Here is a 25828-nt window from a genome sequence, read left to right on the forward strand (position 1 = left end):
GAAACCTTGTTTTCAGGTTATTATGAGTGAAATGAGTCTTAAACCAAATTCTGCCATACTTTGACACATATATTAGCAAGCTGACAAAAAGGTGATAACAATCCATTTTGTAAAATTGATGAAGAGCCACATCCTTGTCCTTTTAGGCATTCCTGTAGCACCTTCCATAAAAGATATGCTAGAGGCAGGTGTGGTTATGGTTCAGATAATCATCCAAAGTCAAGTGAAAAATAAATTAAAAAGCTCCTGCCAGGATCTGAATAATGGACCCATCCATTCTAATTCATTAGCTATTTAGACTTGCTGGATTCTGATAAGAGCAAGAAGACCTGCTCAATATTTCTAACCAATCCATATATCTTGAACACAACCACAAGGAAGAATTCTTTCTAATTTCCTTCATTCTAATTATCAATACTTTTGCTTTTGATCAGTAAAAAAAGATATCCAAAGCAATTGTAGGAACTGCCTTTGGAATGTAACCTTCTGATTAGAGTCTTTCCAGTAATAACCTGGACTGGCATAGTCATTGACCAATCAGAACAGAGTTGGCCCCTGCTGGTGCTAGCTTGCAAAAGCCCTCTAGAGCCAGAGGATTGAATGGTGAAAATCTGAGAGAGAAGGGAACCATAGAGAGTTTAGAAGATGCTTTTCTCTCTCGGTTCATCTGTTGAGTATATTTCAGATCTTTCAGCAATGTCTTGGGACTTAAGAAGTAAAATTGTGAGTTCAGATTTGCCAGGGTAAGCAGAACTTGAGAAGGCAAGATCCTGGAGACAAGACAGAAAAGGAAGCTGGATGCTTTAGTAGTCTTTCCCTTTTGAAGAATTTTACAAATACTAAGCTTTATAGAGCAAAAGACTGAGTGGAATCTATTCAGAAGTGGAGTGTTCCATATTACAGTACTTAGTAAAATTCTATTTGCATTAAAATCATACAAAGGAGAAGAGGCACTAATAGATAAACCACTGGGGTTCTTAGAGAGTTGTACCCTAGTATAGCCTGAGGTAGAATGACCTATACGAAAACTCAATATGCTTACCTCTTGGGTTGAGTTTTAAGTTGGTCACTTCTATTTGGGCTGCCTACTACAAGATTGGGTGAACCATCACTGAAGGAAGATAGTATTATCAGTAATGTCTAAACTTTGCATACTTTTTTCTAATAAAAATTACCAGACATAACAGAAATATACCCCATAGAGGACGATAAGCACTGGAAAAATATCCATCAATTACCCAATTGTGGGCATTCAGACATAGACTTTAAATCTTTGTGGCTAATACATTCAAGATAATAGATGATATGATGAAGACATTCACCATAAAACTGAAATCTATAAAAAAAAAAACCCTAGAAATTCCGGAACCTAAAAAAATGAAATAATGGCTATGAAAAACTCAACAGATGGACTTAATAGCATATTAAATGTAGTACAATACGTGAAATGGAAGACAGATCAGTAGAAAATATCCAGGTGGATGCACAGAAAACAGAGAAGATGAAAATACAGAAAAGAGAATGAGACATAGGGACATATGGAATATATGTCCCTCCATATAACAACATGCAATTGAAGTCCCAGCAGAGAAGAAGAGGGGATGAAACAGCAGTACTTTCTGAAAATGATATAAGCCATAAAAACATGGACCCAAGAATCCTTGCATGTACCAACCAGAGTATATACAGAGAAAAACACAACTAGACAGGAGTAGTAAAAATTTGAAAACAGAAACCAAAGAGAAAAATCATTCCACAAGGGAGGAAAACAACAACAGCAACCTTGTTTTCAAAGGAACAAAAATAAGGTCAAAACCCACTTTCAACAGAAACATTGGATGCCAGCAGACAATGGAATGTCATATTAATGTGTTGAAAGAATGCAACTGCCAACCTAAAATTTTATAAAACCAACAATATTTGTCAAAAGTTGAAATGAAATCAAGACACTTTAAGACAAACAAATTGAAAGAATCCATCACTAGTTGACCAAAACTGAAAGAAATATTTAAGATTGTACAAGTAGAAAGAAAATAATTCCAGAAATGCAGGTTTCATATGGCTTGTTCTGCTTCAGGTTACGTTAGGGTACAATTCTCCAGGGATCCCCATAGGGTATCTATTAATCTCCCTTTTCCTTGGTAGGCTTTGAATGCAAAGAGACTCCTGGACCTGCATGACCTAATCACCTCTTAAATGTTTCACCTCTCAACACTGTTGTATTGGTGATTAAAGTTTCCAACATGTGAACTTGGAAGAACACATTCAAACCATAGCAAACACTATGAATTAATTTTACCTAACTGATATAACACATACCCACACATACACACACCACTATACTCAACAATGATGCTGTATAATTCTTTTCCAAGTATACCTAGGATATTTACCAAAATTGACAGTATGTTGCCTCATAAAGCAAGTCTTAACAAATTTAAAGGACTAAATTCATTATTTTTTTACCCCAGATAAAGTAAGCTAGAAATCAATGACAACTGAAGTGGAAGATTCCCCAAATTTTTGGAAATTAGGAAATCTACTTATAAATAATGCATGAGATAAAGAAGAAAATTCATTGGATTTTAGATCATATTCTGAAATTAGACGATAATGAAAATTTGACACATCAAGTGATTAACTAACCCATCACCCCTGAAGTGTGTGTTTCTGATTAAGGCATCTCACATGTTAACTAACTATCCCTATAGTGTAAATTAATAACTAACCCATGCATATTTTAAACTATGTGTGCTGGCGGACTGTATTTTAAAGCAGATTGTCAACAGTGTAACAAGAATGGAGATAATTATGTTAATACAGTTCTTTAGGTGAAAGTTCCAAATTTTAAATTAAAAGCAACACTCAGGTAAATCTATTTTGAAAACATATTTATGCTGTCATATTATCATCCACCTCAAAAAATACTGAACTGCATGTGTAATTTCCACGTGATTTTTCAACATTATGGCATATTTATTATCCATCAAATTGCCACCTTCTTCATTTCCTAGTATATTTCTTTCCTGTTTCTAAGTCTTCCAGGGAGCAGAGGGAGGTAGATGGGATGAAAGCCTGGTCTGCCACACTTTATATTCTAATATTTTCAACCCAATTTGCTTTCACGCCATCAGAGAAACTGGAAATTGGATCAGAGACCTCCGGGGCAACCCAAATGATGAATCAGACCTTGGTGAGAGGGTTATCACTCTTGAATCCATGTGCTTAATTAAAAACTGGTGGAACATTACCATTTACTAGCAAAAAATTCTTTGTTTGAGAGGCAACTGGGTTGAGGAAGAACATGCTGAAAATAGAGTTTGTGAACCACAACTGAAATCTGTTTATCCACAGCAACCACCAAAAAAAGTGAGAGGTGGAGAAAACATGGCAGGTGGCAGCCTGGTCACAGAGCACATGCCTAAGCAAGGAGATAGTTTCTTTGAAGTGACATCTGATGGCACTCAGTCCTGCATACTGAGCTTTCTTCCTGCAAAGATAGCTTAAATCTGTGTGGATTGTCAATTTTTCTTCCTCTCAATAATATAGTCATTAATATTTCACTTTCTCTTAGCCTGGGACTTTCAATAATTTAATAGCTGCCTTTATAAGCTGCCTGTGAGAAAGACCAGCCTCAACCCACTGCCTCCTGGTTCTCTTTTCCCACGGTGCAGAATCTGGGAAGGCAAGGAAAGGGAAGGAGGGAGCAAGGCTAGCCTCCTGTCACTCCTCAATCTCAACTCCCTGCATTTTTTTTTTTTTCAAACTGATTCACATTCTTCCTCTTTCATGCCTTGAAGTACTGGTGAAGAGAAAATATGTTTTGTTTGTGTGTGTTAGAAAATCAAAGGAATATTAGCAGGTGTTTAAAGCAGACGTGGTTACACTCATGAGACAGCAGTTTGACAAACTAGTAAAACCACTGAAAGAAGCACTTTGGTTGCATTTTTGTAACAGTATTTATCTATACCAAATCTCTTTTATTTCAGTGCTAGCAAGTGGTTCATGTTACTTTTCCTCAAAGAGAAAGGTGCGTGGAAGCTCTAAGCTCAGGACAATTCTCAGTGTCCATGGCAGATACCCATATTAAAAATGTAAGAGCACTAGAATAATAGCAGTGCGTGTGTCTGTGTGTGACTTCCTTCCCTGGAGAGGGTCAAGCTTTACAAATATAATCCAGATTAATCCAACATCATCAGAGTGTGGAGAGGTTAAATAAATCGGCACAGATACACTAATTGATTTAGCCAAGGCTACTGGTGAGTCTAGAGGTAAAGCGAGCTAGGGTCCCTACTTCACATCCAACTTGAACTGCCGCATTGTACTGTAACCGGGGAGTAAGGCAGAGTTATTATTTGATCATTTTTTTTTCCAGATCAGGTAAACAACCCTAAATTTCTAGGGTCACACAGGTTGGAACCCTAACCCATGGATAAATAATTAACTGTACAGTATAAGTTGAAAGAGAAAGCTTCCATTTACAGCTTTTTCTATGCCTCCACTTAGGAATAATGTCAGGGGACCAGGGTGGTAAAGACAGCAACATTACTTCAGAAATCACATGTTCTTTGGACATAGCTATTAGCACACATGACATTCTTCAAATGAGCCAACTGATACCCTGGGCCTGGAGGGATGTGAAACCGGACAGAGGCCTTGTTTTGTTTGGTTTGTTTTTGCTTGTGGTCTTTAGGCTGGTATGTCTGGTGCCTGGTAAAGAATGCAAGATAAATGGTGTGGAATATATACAAGGGTCATTTTCCTAAGGGAGAAATACTTCCTCTTTAAAGATGTGGTTGAATGCGAGCATTACTTTCCTGCCAGTTCTCTGATTTGCTAACATACACTTTGAGGCTGGGTAATTGCTTCTTGTCAAGCAGAATGTAGATGGCCCCAACTCTTGTTAAGAACATTGGGACTGGAGAGTATCATGTTAAATGAAATAAGCCAATCCCCAAAACCAAAGGCCAAATGTTCTCTCTGATATGCAGATATTAACACACAATAAGGGAGAGGCGGTGGGGGATGGGGGACGGGGGGTGGGGGGTGGGGAGCATGTGGACAGAAGTTAAAAAAAAAAAAGCAGCAACATTGGGAATTTCTAGGGCTACTGTTTCTTGGATATCCATTCTCTAAGTCCCAGAGTACATAGCATTCAAAGGTATTCCTTTGGATGAAAATTATCAACTTCCCTTGGAGAACTGAACAAGTAGGACATTTTGCCAGGGCAGGGACCTAATTTTTGTGAACTGGACTGGCTGAGCCCTTGGAATGACATCATTCCAGTCTGTAGTGTTAGAAAGTAATTCTTTGTTTGAAGTCATAGTATTTGTCATTTAGCCCAAATTCTGATTCCTAAATAAGATTTATTTGCATTAAATGTATCTCACATTTGAAGGCTGAGTTCTTCAACACACATTCTAAACTTTCCCAGTTAAAAAAATATAGTACTTTGTAAAGCACAAAACTGGTAACACTGTAATAACCCAAACAATAGGTTGAAACCTGGGTTTGTTGTAAGTAACATTTTAATAACACCTGGTGTAGTACCTGTTAACATGTTCAGTGCCTAGAGCAAATTGGCAAGCACTGCTACTACTTTTGCCAATAACTTGTCAAAAACCAACTTAGGGTTCCTTCCAAACTCTCAGAAGAACATCCAAGACAAGGCAGCTTATATAGCCCTCAAACTTCATCAGGACAGGGTCTGGCTCCTGGCCAACTTGAGAAGTCACCACTGAATTAAAGAAGGAATTCTGAAGAGCTGGGAAGGGGCCTCAAGATGTCAAGATGCTGAATAAGATTGTGATGAATTAATTGATTTGTATCTCACATAAGAGTCAGAGTGAGGATAAAGGTGAAATTCATTTCCTTCAGTAGGTTTTCTCCTTTCTTAGAAGAAATGCAGAGCTGCCTAAAATGCTGCTTCCATCCATGACAACCCAGAGGAATCTCTATATTCAGCTTAGAACTTAGTGATCCACATCCCCAGAGACCAGCATGGCAGGAAGGTAATGCAAAGTAGTTTATGAATATTCCTAGAGGGAGCATAGACCACTACCTGGAAGTAAAGTATTGGAGAGGGATTGGGCACTACCTCAGAATTAAAATCGAGACCAGTTCCTAAGTGTATATGATACGCTAAGCACTTTTAGAAAGCTTTATTTTAGACATTCTGGCAATCCAAGGAGTCACTACCACTATTTTCCCTACTTCACAGAATTCTAGTTTGGAGAATTTCAATGGTTTACACAAGGCTGTCTGGTGTAATATTTGGGAGAATGAGCTCTGGAACCAAATCTTGGCTTTGCCACTTATGTATGACTTCATCCATAAGCTCTTCATATCTTTGTGTTTCAAGTTCCTTATCTGTAGAATAAGTATAATAATGTTATATATATCACAGAGTTGTAATGATAATTAAATAAATTGGTATATGTGGAGTCCTTGGATTGGGGCTTGGCATATGGTTAAGTACTATTTACATATTTATTGTGGTTATTTGTTTTAGCTGTGTTAGAGATTTGAACTTAGTTTAATTTGATGCTGAGATCAGAATTCTTTGTCATTTATTGTCGTATGAGTTTCTAAAAGCAAGTGGAATAAATTTCTTTCTTTTTTCTCTTACATGTAAAATGAGATCATAATCCTGCTAAAGCAGAGGGATAATGCATGCAAGAGGTATTCTGGAAATTAGTTTTTATCCACAGAGCACTTTAAAAATGAAGGGTAATTGCTATACTGGGCTAGTAGTAAGAATTCACATCAAAATTAGTCTTCAAAACCTGAAGCATAAACAGTTGCATTTTTTGCTAAGACTGGCCACATATTTAGAGGCCTATAGAAATCTGAAATAATTCTAGTTCTTTATCAACACACAGACGGAGAATCGTTGAGCCTTTTGCTAAATTTGGCTCTGTTACACTTCTGTCTTTAGAACCAAGGCAATTGCTTCATCATGTACACATTATGCCACTCTGATATTTTGGTAATGACTATGCTGTTGCACATTCATTGGATGCCAGCTGCACATCTATGTCATTCTCTGAGAACTTGGCCATGAACTACCCAAAGTCATCATATAAACCAACTAAGGCAGCACACATTTCAGAGGAGACAAACCCCAGACCCATTATGCAGGTGGGCAGACAACTAGATTCTGCCGGTCTGATAAGGATTACTGTTTCTTAACTACTTGATATGAAATGTCAGTTTAGCATGATTTCTTCCAACTAGAGATTTAAAATTTAAATAACTAGATAAAAACATACTTTCTTGCATCTTTTCCAAAATGAGTTGGCATAGGGGATACTATGTTTAAGAAAAGCAACAATTACCCTGAGAACCCATGACCAGTTTATATTAGATTGAAAGCTTAATGAAGATCAAATCTAGGTTGGTTCTTGTTCATGGCACTCCACATATGTGATCAATGAATGAATTAAAATTATAGGTATGATTAGATATTAACTGGGTATGAAGAGAATGTCTCTAAATAAGGAAAGAAAGGTAAAATGGCAGGAGGATTAAAGACCATCAGTGGGTACCAACTCTTTAATCACTTATAAGGGATCTCCCTGAAAAATTAAATTAATTGGGAAAGAACTTTGTGGTGGATTCTTTTTAAATTACACATACATTTCCTAATTTGTCTTTTGAAAATTACATCTAAATTTTCATGCATCATTTTTTCTCATGAGTATATCTCATTAACATATAGTCTCCATCTATATTTAGTTCTACATAATAGGAATTAAACTTTTGATTTTTATAAAGTGCCAAGATGTGCGTCCTCTCTTTGGATAGTGCCAACCACCCTGTGTATACCTCATACCTAGTGAGTTTTTAAGATATCAGTATGTCCCAAATTTAGCATTTACATTCTTGAAAGCACTTCCTTTTTCCCATACAGATCTAACTAAATATTAGAGGTATTTGACCTTTTATTTTTTAGAAAAATGTTTGATGTTCTGACTATTTTCAACAAAAGAGATCTGTTCTCAAATGCACTGTAGGGAAAGAATTTCTCAGTTCTTTTGAGAGGGATAAAAACCCTCTCTTAAGTCTGCCAGACTGAAGATCAAGGGCATCCCAGCACCGTATATCTGAAGGATGATCATTGACCATAAAAGAAAGCCGATGGTGATAGGGATGTTTAAAACTCCAGACAGGCCAGTGGGTTTGTAGCTAGAGCTTGGATTTTTACTCCTTGCTTTCCACAGGGTGGCCGTATTGCCTTGTGAAGGTTTGAATCTCAGTTTCTTACAGGAGAAGCTGGTAACTCTTCCAAAGCCAGTGCCAGCTCTGCTATGGGAGTTGATGTCCTTGGACCAAGTCTCCTGGTCCCAAGACCAGGCCTTTATCAGAGGCATTACCTGAAGGTTTACTATGGAAGGCTGGGCTCCCTCCTGAGTGGCCTGCTGCTGACAGTGTAAGGGCTTCCCAAGGAAAGGAACCACATCCTGCTGTGGTCATTCTCTCCTGTCCTCTGGGGCTACTTAGTAAAATGCCAAAGCTGAGTTTTCAGAGTCCTCATAGCTCCTCTACAGATTGTTGAAGCAGGTCTGGTGAGGGCAGGGTCGGGAAGTCAGGGCTGCAGCCGTAGAAGAGAGGCGGCCCTGAGCCCTATTTTGTGAAGGTAGGTCTATACTCACTTCCTGCTCTTCCCTCTGCTTTGGGCACAGATCCATTCTAGAGCTTCTTCCCCTGCCTCACCTTTTTTTCCTTCCTTTATACTTCCTCTTCTCCTCCTCTTCCTCTTCCTTTCTTTCTCTCTTTTCCTTTTCTCCTCTTTTTAGTTAAAATTGTAGCTGTAGTCAGGACTAGCCACATCATAACAGGGCTTAGAAAATTGGGCATGAAGACTCTAATAGAAATGGTCAAATTCAAATGAATTAAAACTGAACAAATTCTTAATTTTTTACTGAAAGACAAACCACATGATGATTCCACCTTGGAAAATTAAGCAATAAAACACAATATTGTTTAAAAAGAAACACAATATTGTTTAAAAAGAAAAAAAAAATCTACAATAGGCTCCCATAAGACCTGACAACTCCAAATAGAGACAGGGGTGCCTTTTTCTCATTGACAGACTTGGGATCTACATTTATGACAACAAAAGTTTTGAAGATGTAAAGAATTATATATAAGGTTTTATGTGCGCTATCAATATGTACTATAATAGACTTTCATTTCTTCAATCCAATATACCCTTTTCTGAATAACATGGACTTAAAAAGTCATTACCAAATATAATCACCAATAAAATATTTAGATGTGATTGCCCAGCATATCAAAGAGTATAAATTTATTTTTAACCATTGCTGTGTTGACTTTTCAGAATACACATGATTCATTTTAAAATTGAGGTCTTTAAAGGATTAAGGACTTTCATACTTTTGGTATTTCCCACAGATATATTCCACAGGTGATTTAGATATGATTCTTTTAGGGTTTTTTTTCTTCATCATTTATAACTATTCAGTAACCATTTAACCTTCCTTCTTCCTTGCATATGAATATGTTTATTTTTATATAAAAATGAGTCACTAGAGTTTCAGCTGCTTGTGTTTTCCTTTTAACCACTGAGTGGAAGAGTATCTTCCCCTCTCTCTTAAGCATGATAATGGGGCCTAATTTTTTTATGTCCCCCAAATCAGCCTTTGTTCACACATTCTCTTGTGTTTGGGGGCCAGAAAGGAAGAGATAATTGCCAAGCACAGCCAAGGAATTTCGTTCATTTAACTGAAAGCTCTTTCTTCTTTACCCATCATCTTAAATCCTCCTGTAAACTAATCAGTTGTCCAAACTCCTCCAGGAAACTATTCTTAATTCCATCATCATTTATAGTTCCCTATCTGTCCAAATAAATCAAAAGTTAGCCTTAAAGGCATCTCTCCCTTAATCTATCTTATGATCTTGTCTTTATATGTGAGTTGATTTGTTTTTTCAAATTAGTGGATGGCCTTAGGTACCATGTTGTTTTTCTGCTTTTTTGTGTCTTCTGAGGATAGTCAGAGCATCACAGGATGTTACAGATGGGAGGTTTCTATGGATCATCAAAATTAGTACTTAAAAAAAAAAAACTTTAACTGCCAAGTTCCTATTTGAAGTGAAATCTTACAAGATCTTCAACATGTAAGACAGACAGAAGCAGAGCTGAAAGAAGCTATGGTGGTGATAGTTGTGGGGAGACCTATGACTTCTTCACACCTCCAGAGCCCAAGAGCTCCGTGACCTCCAATTTCCACTAAATAAGAGAATTAAGATCTCTGGAGATAAAATCAGTTGCCCAACATTGTGTTGAAGGAGAGAGAACAATTTTCGTCGCCCTGAACCTTTGACATCACCAGAGGTATGTTTTTGGAAATTGCTGGTAATATGTCTCTAAGAGAGTAGAGTGATACCCCATGAGTTGCAGACTGATCCTCTGGAAGCCAACACTCAGCTCAGAGTCAAGCATGCCGGATGTTTATTAGAGATTAACACCTGTGGGAATGAGGAGGCTGAAGGATTGTATAGAGGAAAAATCAAAATACCCAAGAAGCCCAACAAAGCCTTGGCCACAGGGAATCTCTGGTGCACAGTGGCCCAGCAGAGTGCCCTGCGTGGAACCCAATGGCTGGGCCTTTGTACTCCCAACACCTCCAGGTACTGTGCAGGGGCCATCCTGGGAAGGTCTTGCTCTTGGCCCTCAGCAGCTTCCTGAGGCTTTCTTCAACAAGCAAATCCTGAAAGGACATTTGGAGACTGACTGCCCATCGCTAGGGCCATGAGTCTTCCCTTAAAGCAAGATCTAGAAGACATATCCCCACATCCACTCCCTGTGGCCACTAGGAGTTCTGGTGTACACAAGAGAGAGAAAGAGAAAGGAGGGTACTGGTGGCAGCTTTCTCAGACACTCCAAATTTCTTGTTGGAGTTTCCCAACTTCACGGTACTGAGTATTCTGTTGCTTCATGTTTTGACAAGTAAATCAGTTCTTGAGATGGCTTCTCTGTGTTCTAAGATAGAATCTTGTCAGTATCTTCCCTTTCCTTCTCTATTTTACCAAGTTTAAAGACCATTTCCGTATATTAGGACTTTGGTGGCAGCAGATTGTATGTGGAAGATTGGGCTGTGGATCTTGTTCAGGAAATCATTAGCCGTGGGATGAAAGAGCAGGTCACTTGTACATGGGGAACTTGATAACAAATAAATGACTTTAAGAACTGGAAAATGGCCTTTAAAATGCCCTTGAAGTGGTAGTGTTCCCTAGGAATGGTCTGAGCGCTCTTCCTTTACCATTGCTGCTCACTCATCCATCCATTCATTCAAGATTGGTGTGATTCCTAACTTTTCATGTATAATTCCTCCAAGCTTTTTAAGCAAGTAAATGGGAGATTTTGTTTTCTTCTAATTCTTTCAGTTTACCTTGTCCAGAGAGTCACTATAAGTCTTCTCCCACTTGAGGCACCCCCTCACACTGGTTAGGCCTTTGCTTTGCCACTGTTGATTGCAAATGTGTCACCTTTCTGAGCTCTGAACATATCGGTTGATCAAAACCAACCTCTGTAATACTGCACATTCTGCCAAGTTCACCTCACACAGGTATTTTATTTGGTTTTCACGTTAACCTTCTTCTTTAGATTAGTTTTTTGCAACTTTTGCTCTTCATTCTCCTCAGTGTTAGTCAGCTTTCCATTGCTGTGACAGAATACCTGAGAAAAAATAAAGGAGGAAAGATTTGTTTTGGCTTATGGTTTCAGAGGTTTCAGTCCTTCATTGTTCCTGAGCCCATGATGAGGCAGTACATCATGGTAGAAGGGCATGGAAGACAAATCTGCTCACCTTATAGCAGGAAGCAGAGAGAGAGAGAGAGAGAGAGAGAGAGAGAGAGAGAGAGCACATAAGGAAGGGCCTGGGAACAAGATATAGTCCTCAAAGTCATGTCCCACAAGGAACCACTCCCTTTTATTAGATCCCACCTCCTACAATTTCCACCACCTCCCAACAGTCCATTCAGCTATGAATTCATTAGTGGACTAGTCCATTGATGAGATTGGAGCTCTCATGATCCAATCACTTCCCAAAAGTCCCACCTCTGAACATTGCCACACTGGGGACCAAGCTTTGAACACACGAACCTTTGAGGGATATTTCAGATCCAAACACTAACATCCACCGAGTCATTACTCTATCAAATCCCAAATGTTATGATTTATTTTAATTTTTTCTTTATTTCAAAGTGCATGCATGCAAAATAATATATGAAATATTGATAGATGTTCAATTTAAAGACTTCAGAGCAAACATCTATGTATGACCACTTAGAAATTGTCTTATGTGTAGCCATTTAATTAATGTTCATTGAGTACCTACTTGTATCCAGAAATTGGGACATACCATGGTGATTGAGTAATCATCTGTTCTACAGAAACAGTTCATCATCATTAAATGGGCAAGAGAGAGATCAGCCCATAAGTAATTGCAATGCATAAAGGTACTTGCAATGAGATGTACGAACAAGAAGTCTTTGGAAACATCTCCCTGGGAAAGTTAGGTTTCAAGAGGATGTGATTTAAATTGAATTGTAAAGGATGATTTACCAGGAGAAGAAAAGCATTCCAGGCAGCATGTGAGTCAGCTTTCCATTATTGTAACAAATACCTAAGATAATATACCTTAAAATGCGGAGAGGTTTATTTTGGCTCACAGCTTTGGAGGTTCAGTCCATGACCAGTTGGCCCCATTACTTTGGGCCTGTGATGGCACATTACATCATGGCAGGAGGGTGTGACAGAGGAGGCCACTTTACTTCATGGTCAGGTACAAAAGAGAATGAGCAAGAGACCAGGGTCCCACAATCCCCTTTGAGAGCATGCTCCCAGTGACCTAAGGATCTTCCATCGGGTCACACTTCTCACAGTTTCCCACACTCCCAAGATCACCATGCTGAGGATCAAACCTTCAACACACGGGCCTTGGGGGATGTTCCAGCACCAGAGGAACAGTGCACAGGTTCAGCTGTGAAAGCATGGCATTTTTGGAAAGTGGTACACCACTCCTCCTCACTCTGGTTTGGTGTTCATGCTCTCTCTGTGCCCTTGCTTCCCTCTCACCCTACTAAACACTCATCCTCAGTTTTGTTTTTTCTCCCCACTCTTCATAAATGTTGGTGTTTCTACAGCTTTTCCACTTGGATCTCTTCTTGCTTCACTAACTTTTTCATCCATTCAGTCACTGGACAGTGAGAAGAAGAGAGTCCTCTGAAACTTTAGCCTACATGGAAATCACCTGTGGAGCTTGTTAAAATGCAAATTAGGGTCTCCCCTAGCTTAATCAGAATCTTTGGGGTAGGGCCCAAAGATCAGCAGTTTTAACATTGCCATCACTGGGTGTTCCTCATAGAGGTGACTGGAACCTCATGTGGAGAAGCGTAGAGGACGGAATTCTCTGTAAAGAGTGGGGAGGGTTGATCTGTGTGGTCAGCCTCCAAGGCTTCCCCTTCTGCCAAGCCTCACCTGTTCCTTTCTCCTTCCTATCTTCCTGCCTCCAGCTCTTCTTTTGCTTCTTTTGCTCTTCTTCTCCTTTTGATCTATTCCTCTGCTACAGGCTGCTCTCTCCCTGGGTCACTGGAGTGCTCTGGTTTGAGGTCCCACTAACACTGGAGCGTGGCATGCAAATTGACCTTCACAATGAGAGCCTCCAACTCACTACTCCCCTCATCCTTTTGGGGACTTCTTCCTGAGGCAGAGAAAAAGAATTAGGAACCCAGATCCAATTGGGAAAGGCATGATCTGAGATGGCATCAGAGGCAAAGGGTTGTTGGTTTGATTTGCACTTCTGTTACTGAGAGCATTTGAATAGTTTTAAGACAGGTAAACTGTGAGACTAGACATTTTCACTTAGAAAATGAAATATGTGCCTGCAGATCTTATTCTCGTGGGGACACATACCTGCATCTGTCTACAAGTGTTTACTTGCAGAGTTACACGCATGTACAGAATCTCGGTTCTGTGGGCTTTGCACACACATGACTAAAATGTGTATATGATGCATAATTAAAGATTTTAAACACTTGGTTTTGACGGTCGGTCTGTTTTGCAGCTGCTGTGCTTGGAAAATTCCTGAGCTACTGTGGGTTAATGGGAGTTGCAGCAGCAAGTGTTTCTCTGCTGGTCTTTCAGTAAAGCTTTTTCTCTCTCTTTCTCTCTCTCTCTCTCTCTCTCTCTCCACACCCCCCTCCCTGCCTGCCTGCCTCTGCCCCTCCCTCCCTCTCTCTGAGATAGCAGACAAGAGAAAAACTGGTGCAGCTTCCTCTGAGAAGCGAGCTTGCATGTGCAGATTGGCAGAATCCCGAGAGCTCCTCTCCCCTCCATGCGCTGTTCTTGGAGGGAAATGCAATGTTGGAGCGGGGGCTGACCTGGACTGGGAAGGTGGCTGGCAGCTCAGGGCAGCCAGGATCATGGTTTAGCCAAAGGCTGGAATCACAAGAATGTGTCAGCAGGGTCTGCTCTCAGAGTTCCCAGACCCCCATGGATTTTAGAATTTTCCAGCTTTTTCTCCTTCACCTTGGCACTGTCTTACTTCCTCCTGAGATGGCCCCAGATCTGCAAGAGAAATTTGAGAGAAGCTATTTATTAGCAGACGTGAAGAAATGGATTCTGCACTTGATTCTTTAGCCATGATTTATCAATGATGATGGATTGGAAAGCAGTGTAAGTAACCCAGTTATGTATGTTTTTGTAGTTATAGACAGTCTGTCTTACTTGCTTTATTTTAAACTTTAATTTATTTAGTGAATGTCCTTTTAAGAAAAGTTAAAATAAAATGTATAAAGTATTTCAAAGAAGTTAGGAGGGTCCAGATTATGTGAGCTCATTTCTCGTATAATTGACTTGCAGAATACATACCACTCCACCAGACGAGACACAGAAACTAGTTACTTAGACTCTACAAACCTCCCCTGAAGGATGAGAAACAAACGGGAAATAAACGAACCAGGTTTATGGACTGACAGTCACTGCAATAATCAGGCTTATGCAGAGTTGCTAAAATATTTGACATTGGCTCATCTTATACTCAAAGACAGAATTGAAACGTGTTCTCTTCACAGAATCATAAAAGTGAAGTTAGCCTGTGGCTTTCAGAACAGATTCTTTTTGACTATATAAATGTGAGATGGATTTTTTTTTTAAACTCAGGTTTAAGTCAGCTCTGTTTCCTGTCCATCTTAGCTTTTCCTAAGAAGGACACCTCTCATTCTGGAGTACAGGGTCTGGGTTACAGGACATGGGCGAGTTGAAGGCTAGGGTGGCAAGTGTCTGCCAATCAGAGGGTCTTTCATTTTTCTGTGCTGCTGTTTATGTACTTGAGTTCCCAAATATGCAGAGGGGAAAAAAGAATCAAGTAACCTGAAGGTCAAAATCAGTTTATTTCATAGGAGAAAAAGGGCAGCTTATTAAAAGATTTGACACTGAAATTTTAATATATGGTTTGCCTATTTTTGAAATTTGAATTAATTTGGTGTCAAAATTTGAGATTAATTTGGTATAGAAAGAGTAATATAAGCTTTCTTTATTAAAAAAATAGTATTTAAAGGAGACTTTTAAAATAATAAATCACTTACGTAAGAATACCAAACTAGATTGCTGATTTTTTAAAAATAACTACTTGCAACTTTTTCTTTTAGGTAGTCTCTATAATAGTATGAACACAACTATTCTTGGCTTCTTAAAACTTGTGTGGGTTTGGAAGTGGGGTTCAGGCTTTCCCTCTCTCAAGTCCCAGCCCCAGGCAGGACTATTGCCCCTCCCACCTGCCTACCCTCCCTGCCTGTCTCCCAGCCCCATCCTTCTCTTTGAGTCTTGGAACGTCATGAAAGACCCTTCTAAAGATTCTCTTTTAAAACGCCCTGCCCAGCCTTGGACAGAGGGGGTACTGTAATGCAACGTACAGGACTGCCAATTTTGGAACTGAATGAGCTCAGTTGATTCCTGAATATTAAATCAGTTCTTTGAGCAGCAGAATGAGATCATATCTTACAAACCTGACCCCAAAGTGTTCCTAACTTTATTAATTGGCATTTAACATCAGCAAAGGCTGTAGCACTGAGCACCTGAGGGGATCAACTAAAAGCCCAACTAAATCCTCAAACCGGTCTCCGATTCCTTCTGGCCAAATATACCTAGGGCCACGCCTTTTAAAATATGTCCTTTGTTATCAAGGGGAATCTGAGACAGAAAACACATGTTGGTAGCATCACGTGAGTGCCTCTGCACATCGTGGTTGTGTCACAAGGGGAAATGCTTGCAATCTTGCGCTGTTTTGTTTTGGTTTCTTGTTTATATGAACTCTTGTCAGACTCAGGCATCTGGAAGGGGTTTGGATGGGAGAGGAAAACCTGGAGCAAAGCTTGCAGGGAAAAGAAAAATCACTCAAAAACAAAGTCAGACGAGAATTTCCTTACCCAAATTCCAGTTCCCATGCTTGTTTTCAGTTCCCTGTTAAAGTAGGTACCAATTGCCGTCTTCCTGGTTAGTGGAGACAGGGACTGTTCTCAGAGTGTTTTGAGATTTTGAGCAAAGGAGAGCGATTGCTCCAGGAATAGAAAAGAAAGGGTAATAAAAAATGAACTTCCGAGTTCCTGCTCACTTTATCAGAGTAAGCAGCCCCACCCCCTCCTGCCACTCCTTCTCCACCCCAGCCCATGCCTCTCCTTGCTTCTGGAGTGTCCCTAGTGAACAGCTCCAAATCCCCCTGGAATCTCTGTATGTCCTATTAAGGCAAAAAGATCAGCTGCCAAGGGCAGGATTTTCATGGAGGGTGGAGAATGCATTTTAGTGGTGAATGAGCAAAGGGGCCAGATATGCTGATACCTGCAAACCGTCTTTGAGATTGGCATCAGGAAAACTGCTGAGCAATTAAAAAAAAAAATCCTGGATTCAAGGTGAGAGAAAGAAGAGAAAGAGAAGGCAGCAGGATGTTTCTGAGGAGTTTCAAGCCAAGTTCTGTGAAGCGCCCAGAAGGTTTAAACTGATAACGCCAGATGGTTATGATAAGTCTTAAAGTGATCAATACCTTACAGATGGGATGAAGTTTGCATTTTGGTCTGAGGTTCTGCCGACAAGCTTTGCACAAGACAAACTGTCCATTCTTACTTTGCTCAGGGATCCCTACTGTGCGTGCAGGTTCTCACTCTGATAGACGTCGTCTTTAGCAGCTGGTTCTGTTCTGAAGCGTTGGCAGCTGAAGTGTTCTTCAAACCTGCGGAATGCAGATTTTCAGCTCTGAAGAACAGGTTTCTGATATGAGCATCCCCAGTTTACTTATTAGACATGTTGTACGTGGTCTAGTTTTTGCCCTTTGCCTCAACTGGTCCTCCTCAATTGCACATCTGCCAGCATCCTTCTCTCCATGAGCTCCATTTCTCCCTCACTTGACCTATGCTGCAGAGAACCCTAGTTCCTAACAAGTTGAGTTTTGGTGCAGTTCTACCCTCACCTTCCCACCCAGCCCCTCAGAGAGACTCAGGGGAAAAACATATGTCTTAGATAAATTTGGAGAATTACAATAATAACAATATATCATATTCCTTAAAGTGGCTAAGAGAGTAGATTTTAAGTGTTCTCACCATAAAAAAGTACATGAGGACTGGGCGTGGTGGCACACACCTATAATCCCAGCAGCTCAGGAGGCTAAGGCAGGAGGATTGCAAGTTCAAAGCCAGCCTCAGCAACTTAGCAAGGCCCTAAGCAACTTAATGAAACCCTGTCTCAAAAATAAAAAATGAAAGGAGTTAGAAATGTGGCTCAGTGGTTGAACCCCTCTAGGTTTAATTCCCTGAACCAAAAAATATATATATGAATAAATACATATATTAATTAGCTCAATTTAGCCATTCCACAATGTATACACATTTTAAAACAACATGTTGTGCACAATAAATATATATATGTATATAATTTTATTTCTCAATTAAAAAATAAAACCTAAGAATTCTTATAATTAGGTTTTTAAGACAACAAAATAAATTTGAAGAAGACCTGTGAAAAATGACATTGCAAGTTTTCCTGATTGGAAGGACTTGCCTTCTCTCCTAGATATTTTCTCTCCTTGTCTTCCTCTAGGTGTCCATGAAAAAACTGCTGTTAGGAAACATCTAAACTCAGTAGAACTGATGAGCATTACCTGCATTTTAACTACTGACCTTCTAATTGCTTAACTTCTCTAAGCTGCTGTTTTTCATATCAACAAAATGTGTGTAAAGCTTAACTCATGTGTTAACTCAGTTTTCCATTACTATAACAACTACCTGAGAGAATCAACTTATAAAGAGAAAAAGTGTATTTTAAGTCATAGTTTGGGGCATCTTAGTCTGTGTTTTGTTGGTTCCACTGCTTTGGGCCTGAGATGAGGTAGCACATCATGGTGGAAATGTATAGCTGAGCAAAACTGTTCACGTCATGGCCTGAAAGGAAAGTAGAAAGAAAAAAGAGACCAGGGTGCCACTAACCCCTTCAAAGGCACACTTTCAATGATCAAAGACCTCCTTCTGGGACTGACCTTCTCAAGGTTCTAACACCTACCAATAGTGCCAAGCTGGGGACCAAAACTTTAACACATGGGCCTCTGGGGAACATTCCAGATCCAAACTATAATCCCTTATTATGCTTTGCAAGAATTAAATGAAATAATACGTGGAGCTCAGCTTGGCTTGGCACCTCCTTGTGTCCTTGTTATCTATGCTGTCCTGAAATTCTGTCAGTGGTGGCCTATCAGGTGCTTTCAGCAGAGGACCAGATCCTAAATGGGAAGGCAGTGTGGTAGAACCAGAAGAGTGCTGGAATAAAAGACAAGACCTGAGTATTTGAGTCCCTGCTATTGGTAAACACTCACAGGACCGTAAGAAAATTGTACCACCTCCTTTCTGTGTTCCAGCCCATTTCTCTAACCACGCGACTCTGCCACTCTCTACACCTTGACTCATGCTGGTCCCTCAGAGCACGTTCTCCTTTTCCTGGCTAACTTCTTCCTACTTTTCTTCTGTGAAACCTGCCTGACCCCTGAGCCTGGGTCAGGGCATCTCCTGTACAACCCCACGGCTCCTCCACTCTCCATCTTGGGGCTTGCCATGTAGATGTTGTCATCCACCTCCCTGACTGTAATCGCTCTGAGGGTGACACCTCTGTCTTGAAGCTCTGCATTGTGTCAAGACCAGGGCCCTGATCGATAATCATTTCCTGAATGACTACATGAATGAAAGAAGGAATGAAGGATCTCTGCCCTACCTCAGTCACAGAACTCCAGTGAAAAAAGAAATGAAATAACATGTATAAAAGACTTTGGTGAGCAGTGTGCTGTACCTTGCATTCAGTTCTAAAGTAGTATGCGGACATGTACTCTTAGTGCCAAGATTTTAGTTGGATTCTCAGATACGAAGATTCATTCTTTTTAGTGAAACCAAACAACATTCTCTTTTGTTCTGCCCTAGCAGTGTGGGCCCATTCTTTGTGACAGAAGCAGGACAGACTCTATGTGGGCCAGAATCTCTGATGTTTGAAACTCTGTGAGCAACATGACTTTTCATTCCAAAATGAAAGATAAGACTTTGAAAGTCCGTACCCCTGGGAGGGATCACTCTGTAACTTCCTTTACCTGGACTATGGGAGAGGGATTTCAGAGTCTTCCCTGGGAGGATGGAGAAGGGGAATGGGTTCCAGAAAGAAGAGTAGAGAGAGAGAAAGCAAAGCAGTCCTGGAGCACAGAAAGAACACCTCGCCTGCTCCTTGACACCTCGTCATAGAGGTGGCACAGTCAACGAAGGAGCAGAGTTTTGAGTCTGACAAACCTGGTTCTGGATTCCGGCCTCAGTTTGGGTCCTCACTGCATATCATAAGCCCTCTCATTGGAGGAGAAGTTGGGTTCTATTCTGTTTCTAGTGCCAGAGTTTATTTTTATTGTGGGACTAGCCACAGCTAAGGAGAATGATGCTGGATTGTTCTCATCTATGGGCCAAACCCCTCCTTTTTTTTCTTTTTTTTTCTTTTTTCTTTTTTTTTATTTTTTAAATTTGGCAGAATAAGTTAGAGTTTTCTGTGGCAGTGCTTGAGCTCTGGTTCATGATGAAAAACTCTTCCTTGTTCTTAGGTCTGTTTTCCCGGCAAAAAAATTTGTTCTTTTCAGGAAAAAAAAAAAAAATGTTTCAGAGGAATGGACAGTTCCAACAACCGGTCCTGATGCAGAACCACAAGATGTTCCAGAGGATGATGTGAAATCATGTACCTGCACGTGCTTTGTTAATAGACAACTCTGTGGGGATGTAAATATTAATTTCACATATGTCTATACACAAACCCCACTGCAGTTGCCTTTGCCAGTAGAGTGAGTGTACTGTGGGTCTATTATTCACCTCCTCAGGTCCAGCCCAGGAATTTGTGTAGGCTCATTTTTCACTCTCTTTTGACCCTGGATGTCTCCACAAATGAGCCACCTGCTGTGTCTGGGTACAGCTAGTGGAGGTGTGGGGTGAGGTAATGAGCCTGCAAGGCCTTTCTATACCTATTGGCTGCTCTAAAGGGAAATTGAGGAATCCTGCAAAGCCACAAATCTGAGATGTCAGCTCATAAATATGTAAGCTCCTTGCTTAGGTAATAAGCTCCTTGACAGCCCAAACTGTCATTTGCACATTCTCTTCAGCTGAACACAAAAGTTCCAGTTGCCAGACTAGACTGTCCCTGGATACTGGGGACTAAGAGTTGGTGAAGGGGGGCTGGGGAGGCAGAGCTGAGCTGTTTGCTCAGTCTGTTCTCCACTACTGCTGCCTTCACCCCACCCCACCATCAGAGGTTTCTCTCTTGGTGTCTGATTAGTACATGCAGGCAAAAACTTGCCATGTGGCCCTGGGTATAGGAAAAGTATCCAGTATGAATATGTAAATGGAGGCAGGAGACATAGTTTCCTGCATTTAGTTTCTGGCAATAGCAGCTAAATTTGTGCAGATTTTAATCTCTGTTGAATTGTTTGAAACTGTATCAGGAACTTAATAAAAATCCAATCAATAATTGAATAGTAAAATACAGGTCTGCAGATCAAATGTTAGAGGAGAAGCAGAGGTACAGTACACAAATATTTATTGAGCACCAAATATGTACAGACACTCTCTAAGGATCTGGGGACTTGAAAGTGAACCAAGAAGAGGAGTGGTTAAGATATAAATTAATTCTACTATAGCATACTCTGATATGCCACAAAGTACTTATATTATCAAAATACTATCAGAACATAAGGAAGAAAGGTATGAATTCTGCTTTGTGCGGTGAGTCTGAAAGGATATATAGAAAGTGGCTGTAAAGGAAGGGTGTTTTAGAGGAATTAGCTTGAATCTATTTATGTACATAAGTATGAAAATAGATGGGCGTCATGCAATTACATTTATATTACATTGATGATTTGAAGTAAATATCTTTCATATTCTCAAGACAGAGAATGATTAGGAATAGATCACATTAAATAGAATATTATAATGATGATGAATAACAACTGTATTGTGTTAATCAGTGTTGTGTTATTGTGAAAAAATAACTGGAAAAATCAACTTCAAACAAGGAAAAATTTTTATTTAGGCTCACGGTTTCAGAGGTTTTCTGTCCGTTGTCACTTGTCCCTATTGCTTTGGGCCTGTGGTAAAGCAAAACATCATGGCAAGAGTGAGTGATAGAGAAAAGCTGCTCACCTCATGGCAGTCAGGAAGCAAAGGAAGAGGGAGAGAGAGAGAAAGAGGAAGAGGAGGAGGGGCCAAGGTGGCAATAGTCCCTTCAAGAGCACAGTCCCAATAACCTAAGTTCCTTCCTTCAGAGATTCTCCCTCCTAAAGGCTCCACCACTTCCCAATAGCACCACAGCCTGGGGACCAAGTCTTTAATACATTGTCTTTGAGGGACATTTAGGATTCAAACCATTACCTGTATCATATGAGACTCAGAATCATGACATATTTTCCCAGCTGATTAGAAACAGTAGCTTGTGGCTAATACAAGGGGGAGGTGTTGGAATGGACCCACACCTAGAATTAGGACCTTGGCTTGTGACTGTTGGGCAAGGGTGTCTTAGAATACCCAATAACTCATTATTCCTAATCTGTTTCTAAAAATCCCTGCTTTCAAAGGGAGAGCTATTCAGGAGGGAAAACAGGAAAATGAGTCCAAATAACCTGATTTCACATGAGAACTTGGAAGTCCTCACTGCAAAACTATCTACAGTAAAAAAAAAATCACAGGATTTAATAGCACCTTTCAGGTAATTCAAGTCTTTTTATAGTTGTAGTAAAAACTGCCTGCCACCATTCTGTTAAGCTGTACTCAAAAAACTCGTGGTAGGGGGAAAAATACTAATGAATGTTTTAAAATACCAAAGAAGTGTGGAAAAGTGTTTTGGTCACTTTTCATCATAAGGTAAGCATTGCAATGGTTGTAGAAATAATTGCATCTTAGATCTGGGAGAATTCTTAGAGGTGGTAAATTCTGCTGATTTTCATCTCTTTGAAGAATGGCATTTTGGATAAGGGAACTGTGTTAAAACTTGTGTGCTAAGTTAGTGAGAAATATCTCAGTCTTTCATATTCATTCTTGGATCTGTTCATGCATTTATTCTTCCAATTCAACCATTTTTGATAAAATCCTTGTGATCTGTAGTATAAATATTTGAATAAAGATACTGGGTGTACTCTCTAGGAACTTTGAAAGGAGGTGTAAGAATGTATGTAAAAATAAAAACAGGAAGTTATCTTAATAACACAATGAAAGAGAGCTATTCAAATTCAGAATATAGAAAATTAGTTCCAAGTGAAATTGATGATGATAGCCTCTGGTAAAGAATTCACTGTATTAACTTGGACTTAAAACATTACATTTGTTTTATTTTAGAAACTGCACATCCAACAGAGAAAAAATGTACAATTAAGTATTTGGCTTAACCCATGTTTTTATTCTAAGGAAATGCAAAATAGGATTACAGTTGAATTGTTGAAATGTCATCATTAGTTGAGTACAAGAATACCATTGATTTACTTTCTTTGGAAATATAATTTTGAGGAATATTTATATTTTTAGAACACCAAGTCCTCATCCATGTAAACTCAGTAAATATGAGCAATTGCTAAAGGCAACTCTATGCTGAGAACTACCCCAGGGATAAGCCAGGAATAAACATGGACTTTGAGCCCCCTCTGGAGGAAAGAAAGGGAGCCCTCCCCTGCAAGTCGGGCGACAAATGGTTTGCTTTCTAAAGGTCATAAATGGAAAAAACAATAATCTAATCAAAGTGACTTTTGGAATTAACCTTACAAAACACATGTCTACTACCTTTGACTGAACTCATAAAAGAACCCAGTGAGCATATTTCAGAAAAATTTCTGTCCCAAAGCCTTGGTAAAACAAATGTTCATAGACTAATAATGATATATAAAAATAATTATAATGAATGTAATAATTATATTTGTTTTATGAACATGTTAGCCTGAAAAAATTCCATACTACAAAATATTTCATGCATTATCATCGAGCAGCCAGAAGATCTTAAAACAAATAAAAATCTATTCATTCATTCCTTCATTCTGTGTTCACTGAATATCTATTGTACCTGCTACCATTTTTGGCAATTAAAAATATTAACAAAAGTTCCTATCCTCATGGATACATCTTGATAGGCAGTATTAAGCATCGGTTCTGACCATATGCCTTTCCCTTAAGAGACATTGTAGCCTCAATGAAGGTGTGGATAGGGAGACAGAGAAGCAAAGATAATGGTGAATCTGGGGAGCTCTCAAAAGGTAGGACTGCACTCTTTAAAAAGCAATAAACAGAATCTTATTTTAACCACCCTTCAGAATAAAAATAATCACCTTCCCCACAGATAATGAAATAGTTATTAATAATATCTGACAGACTTGTTTGGGAAGGTGGTCAAATAAATCCCAAAGCATAGCCTTAGAGAACCTCTGGTCTGGAGTAATCCTTAAATAAAAGTCACCACCAAGATTAGTATTTCCAAACATTTTTACGGATGGGAAACATGTGAGGACTGTCCTATCAGCCGTACGTGCAGACAGACAAATCTTCTGTGTCATGGATTTTGAGTCAACTCTGCCCATCCGTCTGTCAATCCATCCATCCCTCTATCAATCCATCCATCCATCCACCCATCCTTCCAGCCATCGCCATCACCCATGTTTGAGTAGTGCTCACTATGGACCAGGTAATTTGGGGAATACAATTGTAGAAAAGCTAAATGGCTCCTGACTTTATAGTTTTCAGCCCTATGAGGAAGGTGCAAGTAATTACTGCCAGTTGTGAGAAGCAGTGTGGTGAGTTCCACTTTTGGCCCATTCTTCATATTGATCAGAGACCACACTGACTGATGTGGGAGATTTGGCACTCAGGGATTTTCAGCCTTTGGGACCAGAACAGTCAATGTATCTCCAGTGCATTATAGAAGGTGTTACTGTCCACTCTCCATTTAAATTCTGGGCTGGGGAGTTAGTGTGTTCAACACAGGATTTCATATTCTGTTTTTGCATACCTATCCATTTTGTACACCTGCTCTGCAATGTATGCCCCAACATACTGCCTACACTGTCTTGGTGAGGTGGTGAGGTTCACAATCAGTTGTCCTTTCCCTGGTTCTTCTGGTATGAAGACAAGCTAAGCTGTCAGAGGAGCAACTACTAAGTAAGTAATTTCTTCTAGCACCCAAAGGCGGCAGACACCTGGTTGACATGAGTCTAGTTTCACCTGGTAGTGTTCAGGGCAAAACAACTACACTGGCAGAGATTTCCCTGACATGTGATTTAAAGAAGACCCCAATTTATTGGTTCAAATTAAGAAGTCCTCCTTTCTGACCTTTTTAACAATGAATGAGAACTTTCAAGCCAATAGTACAACCAAAACTCAGGTTCAAGATGTCCACGACCCGAAATCAGATCTGAGTCAATATCATAGAGTGAATTGCAATATTGACAGACCCTAGTGGGAGCATTCAGGGTTGACTCAGTGCAGCAGGGCTTAAAGCAAAGGTCTCTTTCACCTCACTCATTAGGATCTATATTTTAAAAAGTTTATGGGAGGGCTGGAGTTGTAGCTCAGTGGTAGAGTGCTTGCCTAGCCTATGTGAGGCACTGGGTTCAATCCTGAGCACCACATAAAATCAAGGCATTGTGTTCATCTACAACTAAAAATATTTCTTAACAAAGGCTTATGGGAAAGAATCTTAAAAAAATATTTAGGATATTGCTTTCTAAATTGTTTTATTATAGCAATAATGGTAGCAAGCATTTGCTAGATGCCTACTATGAGCCAGGGACTGTTCTGAGATCATATATATATATGTGTGTGTGTGAACAAGGTCACAGAGCTGTGAGTGGCGGAAAGATTTAATCCCAGGCAATTGACTCCACTTTATTTCTATTTTGTGCCACTCTTGAAGGAACTCTGAAATACTAAAATAATATAACATTAAATAAATTTTTGCTAAGCATATATTGCATCTCAAGTAGTAATTTACATAAATCTTTTCTCCACCCACCTTTTATTCATTTTATGAGTCCTATTGAAATCATAAGTGTGAAAGTGCCCTTGAGCAATTTTCTAGTCTAGATTGAGTTAAACAGTGTTTGTAAACAATCTAGAATCATAGATAACATCTTTGTTAGTCCATTTCGGTTGCTCAAACAAAAATAGCATGTGCTGAGTAACTTAAAAAACAGAAATTTCTTTCTTTTTTTTAAATTTATTTTTATTGTAAACAAATGGGATACATGTTGTTTCTGTTTGTACATGGAGTAACAGCATA

General features: G+C 39.5%; 1 protein-coding gene across 2 annotated transcripts in view; it reads left to right on the forward strand.

Annotated features, from left to right (window-relative positions):
• The window catches only part of Kif26b (kinesin family member 26B), a 500968-nt gene that overhangs the window by 298432 nt on the left and 176708 nt on the right, over positions 1 to 25828 (forward strand). Inside the window, exon 1 of one of the 2 annotated variants that reach the window (XM_047521120.1) lies at positions 14412 to 14701. The exons of the other annotated variant lie outside the window; for it this stretch is intronic. Within the exon in view, the coding sequence (XP_047377076.1) occupies positions 14679 to 14701 (23 nt within the window). The 5' untranslated portion in view covers positions 14412 to 14678. Of the gene's footprint in view, positions 1 to 14411; positions 14702 to 25828 lie in introns of those variants that run through there. 2 annotated transcript variants of the gene reach the window in all.

The sequence above is a fragment of the Sciurus carolinensis genome, chromosome 12 (assembly GCF_902686445.1).
Source record: "Sciurus carolinensis chromosome 12, mSciCar1.2, whole genome shotgun sequence".
Classification (NCBI taxonomy): Eukaryota; Metazoa; Chordata; class Mammalia; order Rodentia; family Sciuridae; genus Sciurus; species Sciurus carolinensis.